At 39.1% G+C, this 8,243-nt stretch overlaps 1 protein-coding gene across 1 annotated transcript; it reads left to right on the forward strand.

Moving 5' to 3' along the window:
* Nucleotides 1-220: 220 nt before the first annotated feature.
* Nucleotides 221-2,307, forward strand: PGRI_035810 (Thiamine pyrophosphate enzyme, C-terminal TPP-binding; the record flags this gene model as incomplete). The annotated part of the gene is made up of 2 exons (XM_040791294.1): nt 221-506; nt 602-2,307. The coding sequence occupies 2 exons, from the start codon at nt 221-223 to the stop codon at nt 2,305-2,307; spliced, it is 1,992 nt and encodes a 663-aa protein (XP_040645371.1).
* Between the last annotated feature and the right edge of the window lie 5,936 nt (nt 2,308-8,243).

Here is an 8,243-nt window from a genome sequence, read left to right on the forward strand (position 1 = left end):
CATCATTGAGACCTGACCGTGCACCGTTACAAAATTAGCCTAGAATATTCCCTCATATGCTTTAAAAGGGAACTAAATCATCCCCTCCTCGCGGTATAGACTTCAGGTTTTGCATCCAGATTTGAAGATGGTATCAGCACTTTTGTCCAAAATGTTTCCTCAGTCACTCAAACTTCTACGTGGCGAGAGCTCCGTCAAGTACAAACACGTACACTGTACAATGATTGCGAAGAAGAAGAAATTCCAGGAATCACTCAAATCGCCAGTTCAATCCTCGGGGCTTCATACTGGGCTCTCAAAAACCGTCCAGATAGCCGACTTATCATCGAAACCGGCCAAGGTTTTTGAAATGAAACATCGAGTGGTTCCAGTTCCTCTTTTGGAGTCTTCTGTATCTACCAAGTCAGGTGGAAAATTGGAGTATGCTCTTGATCGATCTCTGATGGGTATGACTGGTGGTCAGATTTTATGTGAGATGCTTCGAAGACAAAAAGTGGATTCTATCTGTAAGTTGATTTTGAGCAAGGGAGAAGGAAATTTGGTTCTTATTATCTATGCACATGTCGATGATATGTGAGCTGACTATGTAAACAATGAGCAGTTGGATATCCCGGCGGGGCTATTCTGCCAGTCTTTGATGCTCTGCACAGCTGTTCTCATTTCCGATTTGTTCTTCCACGACATGAGCAAGGGGCAGGTCATATGGCGCAGGGATATGCCCGCACATCCAGGAAGCCAGGAGTTGTTCTGACCACTTCGGGGCCGGGTGCGACCAACCTTATCACGCCTTTACAAGACGCGCTAAAAGATGGCACTCCACTGGTCGTTCTCACCGGCGAAGTTCCAACCTATGCCATGGGCACGGATGCTTTTCAAGAAGCAGATGTGATTGGCATTACGGGCCCTTGCACGAAATGGAATACTGTGGTACGAGACATCCGAGATCTTGCCACTCAAATCAATGATGCTTTTCGAATTGCCATGAGTGGACGACCGGGCCCTGTTCTAGTGGCGCTACCCAAGGACGTGACCAGTGCAGTTCTTGAAGCTCCCGCTAGATTGGCTTCAACCCAATGCCTCCCCAAATTGGATAACCCCATTTTACGATCTGATGCCCTCAAAGCCAACCGATCAGCGAGCATCAAAAGATGCGCAGATCTTATCAACAAAGCTCAGAGACCTGTTATTTACGCAGGTAATGGAGTGCTTTCGTGTGCTGAGGGCCCGAAAGTATTGGCACAATTAGCCGAAACTGCCTGCATTCCAGTTGCCACTAGTCTTCTTGGCATTGGATGTTTTGATGAGCACGATCCCAAGTCACTTCAGATGCTAGGAATGCATGGTACTGCATATGCCAATAAGGCGATCCAAGCAGCTGATTTGGTGATCGCTTTGGGCGCACGCTTTGACGATCGTGCCATAGGCGATCCCGATCGTTTTGCTCCTGTTGCCAAAGCGGCTGGCAAAGACCAACGGGGCGGCATCATACACTTTGAAATCCACCCCCCTCACATCAATAAAGCCATTCAGTGCAACGAATTCGTCCGAGGAGATGTTACCGCCAGTCTCACTGAATTACTTCCTCATGTCCGTAAGGTGGAGAGCAGACCGCAGTGGATGGGCCAGATTTCTGAATGGAAGAAGACATTCCCGATCAAGCCGACTCCTCCGAAGCAAGTGACAAAAATATCTCCCGAGTGTGTTATTATGCTTCTAAGCGACCTTACTGAAAAACTAAGCAAGCGAACCATTATTACCACTGGTGTTGGGTCCCATCAGATGTGGGCGGCTCAGTTCTTCCAATGGAGCGTGAGTCGTTCGCTGATCACTTCTGGAGGACTAGGAACTATGGGTTTCGGGCTTCCTGCAGCAATTGGTGCCCAAGTCGCACGACCTGACGCAATGGTCATTGATATTGATGGGGATGCATCTCTGAGTATGTCGATACAGGAGATGGCTGTGGCTGCGGAGTTAGGGATTAACATCAAAATCTTGGTACTCAACAATAATGAGCAAGGTATGGTCACACAGTGGCAGGCTCTTGATTACGACAAGCGATACTCCCACACGCATCAACGAAATCCAGACTTTGTGAAGGTGGCTGATGGAATGGGCATCAAAGCTCAGCGATTGGATGCTGTATCTGATATCGCAAATAAACTAGAGTGGCTCATTCGCTCGGAGGGCCCAGCCTTGCTGGAGGTGAAGGTGGACGAAAAGGTTCCCGTGCTTCCATGGGTTACTCCCGGCAAGGCATTGGATGAGATGATCATCAATGCCAGCCAGATTGGCACTACTAGGAATTAGATGTGAAGATCATTTCGCGATAGTTCTCGCTATCCAAAGTGGTCTATTGACGGCAACCGTAAACCAGTGAGAAATGCAGGTTTATTCGGATCAGGATTAATGAGCTACGAGAGGGCAATATAAGGGTCGAATTTCTTATCTACTTCACCTTGGAAATTAGCCCGAAATCGAGACTTAGGGCCCTTCTAAGTCGTCGAATTTTCGGCTGATATCTCCTCTATAGTCTCTATGAAGAGCTCGCGAGTGAGAGGAGCTCGAACGCGCCAGCAGCGGGAGCCGTCAAGGAGACGAGGGACCGATGATGTAGATTTAAGCCAGAGATCTTGACTTTGATCTAACATGCGGTTCTAGTAAGAAAGGTGGCATTTGGAGAGGACACCAAATTCAGGGCCGAAGTTTGCTTAAATTTCACATAAGCGGAAATTCAAATCGTCCTCGGGTTCGGCATGAACGGAGTTTGTAGATAGAGCTGAGCTGTAGGACTTCATATTATTACCGATGCAAACCTGATTCTGAGACTTTCGGGCTCCTTGCTGATGGTGCATGGGAAAGTGCCCCACGCCGACAGCACCAGGACGCTCCGATGCGATGGAGATATTCCGATCGCGATATTTGCGCTGGCGCAGGTGCTTTCGGAGTCGGCTAGCGTTTGAATGCTTCTTCGCACAAAAAGGACATACCCGCATGCACGAAGCAATTCTTATCTCTGCATTTTCCCTAGGCCAATGCTGGTAGTTTGTCTGATGCTCAGCACAGTCGCATGCAGGGTGTATACTTGTTGTGTTGGCCATGTGGCTGTCACGGCCGGAAAGGACTGACGAGAACTGAGAATGGCCGAGGACGATTGGGGACGATTGGGGACGATTGGGGACGATTGAGGACGATTGAGGACGATTGGGGACGATTGGGGACGATGGCTCGGAAGAGCAATCCATGCAATAAATCTGAACCTAGAAGGTGTCAAATAGCAATGTCGATGAATAGGAGCTAATAAAAGCTCAGAAGAAAAAATCAGCTTCGTCTAACGAGGTAAATGCGCAGAGTGACTATCGCGTCTCCAAATGCCAAAATGTATGATATGACTTTGCCTTTGTTCCCCGGTTACGGCATACGAATGTGGCCATTTAGCTCAAGTGGGTAATTTACGTTTTAGTCCTGTTCGAATATGCCGGCAGAAAGCTTAGAATTCGAGTATTTCCAGTACAGCGAGAGAAATCAGTCAAAATCACCAAGTCCAGCGCTTATATAAGCAGAAAACCTCCATTTTGACTGCCATAGTAAAATTGCAGGTAAAGTTGACGGTTTCCAAGGCTCAAATCATGTAGTTTGACCCACAATTTAACACGCAGTTTGACCTACAATTTAACCTACAATTCTATGGCAACCTCTATATAGACTTATGTAATTCAAATTGCAAGAATGAAGCTATTCACAACCCTCAAAACGGCATATCCCAGTCACACCCGGCGGTGAACCTGTCTCCCACTGCGGCGAGGGGGGGCTGGTGAGGTATTACATGATCTCTTATAAGACCTCACTGTCGCTCCATGTCTTTGGTTCTTGCCCTTGCCTCGACCTCGACCTCGGCCCCTCGCTGTCGCTATCACTGTGGCACCGTGGGTGATTGTTAGACTGCGACATCGCCCGTCCATAGACACCTAGGAGGTGCCTATCGCCTGTCCACGGTGGGCGGTGGGCTATTTAGATTTTCGAGTGCCCGTCCATAACGCCCACGGCCTATAGGCATGCCCATCGTAGGCATGCCTACGATGCCCACTATTGTATAAAGTCACCTAAAATAGACGTATAACTCGCTAACTACGCATAATAAATAACCGTTATATATACCTATTTTGCCAACTCCATATAATATTGTAGATATAATCTATAACATTTATAAATTTTATTAAAATATCTAAGTAAATAAAAAACTATAATATATATAATACGACTTAGAGTATATTCTTTATAGAAATACGCTATATTAAATAGTATTTTTATTAACTTACTAAATTACGCTATAATAGTTTAAAGATATATATTTAAGTCAGTAGTATATATTAACTATTTTCTATAAGTAAAATACTACTTCTGTCTTCCGCTCTATTATTTATTTAGGTATAATTCTTTCTAAGAGTATTAGTATAATTATTATTCTATAAGCTTATATTATTAAATTTTATTTATTCTATTATTAAAAGGCTTATATTATTATTCTAAGAGTTTTAAATCCTTCGATTCTAACTTAAGATAGGCGTTTAGGTATAGTCCTGTAGGCGTACCTATAGACATGTCTATAGACAAAAACCCTTATAGCTAATTAGCTTATAAAGGATAGTAGGTATATACTTAATTTATAATCTATCAGATCTATATAACGTACCCCTTTTACTAGTAACCCCTATTTTATAGAGTTGTAAGTTACCTATTGTAAGTTAAGACTATATACTCTCCTTTAGTCGTTACACTATCCCTTATATTATATTAACTATATCTTAACCTAGTACCTATACCGTAGAGCCTTCTTTACTTCCTCTGAGCTCCTAACTAGACCTCTCCTATATTAGCGATATATTTAATTCTAACCTTAATCTAAATATTAATCTAAGTCTCTTTAATAGCTAATAGACTTCTATATTACTAATAGAGTCTAAGTTTACTTAACCAGCCCTTCTTAATTACTCCCTTAAACGCGTTAGCCCTAATTAAAGAAAGTAGTTTATCCTCTATAACGCGATAAACGACGCCTCTAAAGTAAAGTTTATCAAATAGTAGTGTATAATAGTATATAGTAGCGGTACTGAGATACAATAGCTATAATAGGATATAAAATATATATTAGATATTTAAGAGAACTTCTACTAGGTAGTATATTATTTTATAGGCGAACCTTTAGTTATATATCGGACGTATAGAGCTATATTACCTTATCTAAGTATAAAGTAAAGCGGTACTAATATACTAAAGCGGTATATAGCGTTAGGTAAATGCTAAAAGGGTGGTAAAAGTAAGTCTATATAACAGTTAATTATAGAGACTATATAGTATATACTAGTAAGTCTTATATAATTATACCCTTTAAGATAATTAATAAGTTATATATTAGGTACTAGTATTATTTTATATCTTAAGGTTCTCGAATAATGAATAGGAAAGAGAGTAGATTAAATGTCTTATTAGTCTAAACCTACCTTTCTGGGTACTTAAAAGGAAGTAGTTTGCTTCCTTAATTCGAATAGTGTAAAAGGCTCTAGTTAAACCTACTCTACTCTATCCTCGTACTACTTAATACTGGCTAAAGAAATTAGTTAAGGATAAGTAGTATATAATCCTCACTACCTTACTATAAGATACGAAGCTCTTAGTCGCCTTTGACTGCTAGATATCGCCTTTCTAGTAAGTATTTATGGCGATTATAGGGTACTTTATTAACTAAGACTAGAATTACTATAAGATCCTACTTAGATTTGAACCACTTAATAGGGTATATTCTAGTATAAATCTAAGTAGAATACTTATAGATATCTTTAGGAAGCTTGATATTATTAATTGTGTGTTAGCGATTATATTAGATAACGTACCTAATAATATAACTCTAGTATAGGTAGTTTAAGACTCTATTAACTCCTTTAAACTACTAAATAACCTAGTGGTTATTCGAATCCCTTATCTTATATATATTATTTAACTAAGCTTTCGCGAGCTACTTAGATTAGTAAAGGTCGACCCTTAGAACGATACTATAGATCGGAATATTTCTAATATCTAAGCCTAAGCCTAAGCTCGATTACTCTGTATATCCTAGAGTGAATAAGTTATTATATAAACCCTTATTAAGGTAAGTATATCGCTTTATTTCTTATTTAATATATTTAATAAATATATAGATTCGCAGGCTTGCTATATTTATTAATATAAGCCCCTAACGTTATGATGATTTCTTCCGTCTCTAGACTAATAGAGCAAAACTTGCGCCTATCTAAGATATCTGTATATACTAGAATTTAACCTTCTTGATGCTTTATTGTACGAAACGCCTTAGTAAGCTATATAATAAATACTATAATAATATTAGGACTTAGAAATATAAACTTAGTAAGGTAGAATGGTAGTAGGTCGACTACCTTCTATATATTATAGAGCTGTTCTACTGCTTTACTATAGTACTTTTAAAGACTAAGGAGATAATAGTATATTATGTTTTTAGTATTTATAATACTCTCTTCGATTACTTTGAGGATTCTATTATATAACTTACCCTGAAAACTATACCTTAGAAGAAAGCGATACTACAAGCCTTTAATACTAGGATGGTAAAGCTTATATCTTACTATACAAAGATAAAAGAGATCTATAGTAATCTCTATGTAATTAGAATAATTCTTATACCCTAGTATAAGCTTTACTTCTTCTTAAGTAAAGTATAGGGTATATCAGAGAACGATATAAACTAGAGTGATTAGTATAAGGAAACGCTTCGCTAGTTTATAGCTCCTTATGCCTAAAGATATACCTAGGTATAGCCCCTATAAGGAGAGTAAACGCCTAAGCGTTACTTAGCTAGTATAAGTGACCTAGACACTCTCCTTAATATTCGGCCTTATATTTATTCTAATCTGTTAATATTAGAGCACGAACTTACTAGATACCTTAAAAAGCGTATGTTATATTTACTATTATTATAAGCGGGAATACTTATACCTATTATAGTAAGGAAAAAGGTTAATCCTTTAGAATTCTAGAAGGAATATAAGGATAAATTCCTAATTCTTTTAAGTATTACTCGCGATATTCTTTTAATTCCTATAATAGGTGCTAGAGTTAAACGTCTGTTTAATTTAGTATAGGATATCTACTACTACTGACGTAGGCGGCTGAGTACGAAGATAATCTAGGATATTATGATATTCTAGTGTAAAACCTAATTTAATATTAAAATAGAAGAACTATTTAATAAAGATATATCCTTAGATTTTATATAAGAAGTAGACGAGTAGAGAGAGGCCGAACTTACTACTAATATGCTTGAACTAATTAGCGATAGTAAGGATTCCGAGGATAATAATCCTATTAGGCTAATCGAGTATAAGTTTATAATAGAGAGTTAGCTTCCTTATCTATCTATTGTGCTAAGTACACGGAAGTGACAGAGAAGTGAGCTTATTAATAGCGAAGATAAGAGTAGTCCTTATCTCCCTCTTTATAGAGATAAGGTTGGCACTTAAAGGCGCCTTGGTTTAAGAGAAGTAAGGAAGCGTGGTAAGCTTAGTAATAATTAATTTATATTGTATTAGTATAAATGTATAGCTATAATAAATATAAGTCCCGAGGTTATTTTATAAAGGCTTCTAAAGCCTAATTTTCTAACCCCGGTTAAAAAACCAATAGTTGTGTTAAATCATTATATAAAGGCTTCTAAAGCTAATTTCTGACCTTGGTTAGAAATTTGATAGTAGTATTAAATTATTGTATAAAGGCTTTTAAAGCGAATTTTCTAACCGAGGTTAGAAAAAATGTATATGTAATTAAGTTACTTAAAAATATAGAGAAAAAATGTATAAATAATGTAAGTCACGAGGTTAAGAAATTTTGCTTACTAAAAAGGCCTATGGGCGCCCATGACGCCTACGGCCCGTGGGCCCTAAGGGTAGGGCCCGTCTATGGGCCCTATGGATAGGCCCATGGACAGCTTACATAAGGCCCATGGGCTATGCCCACCTGCCTGTCCATGGGCGATGTCGTAGTCTAATAATAAGCCTAGATAGGGGAGGAGTTTATAGTATCATTCAGCTAGGGCTCCTACGAGTATTAGAAAGACGGCTTAGAGGTATATCGATAGGACAGTTATCTAACTTATATATCAGGACAAGTGTTAGTATATACTCGGTTATTACTAAAGAATATATTCCTTAGTTAAAGATACCTAACATTCGGAG

This window comes from Penicillium griseofulvum (genome assembly GCF_001561935.1).
Source record: "Penicillium griseofulvum strain PG3 chromosome Unknown contig_86, whole genome shotgun sequence".
NCBI lineage: Eukaryota > Fungi > Ascomycota > Eurotiomycetes > Eurotiales > Aspergillaceae > Penicillium > Penicillium griseofulvum.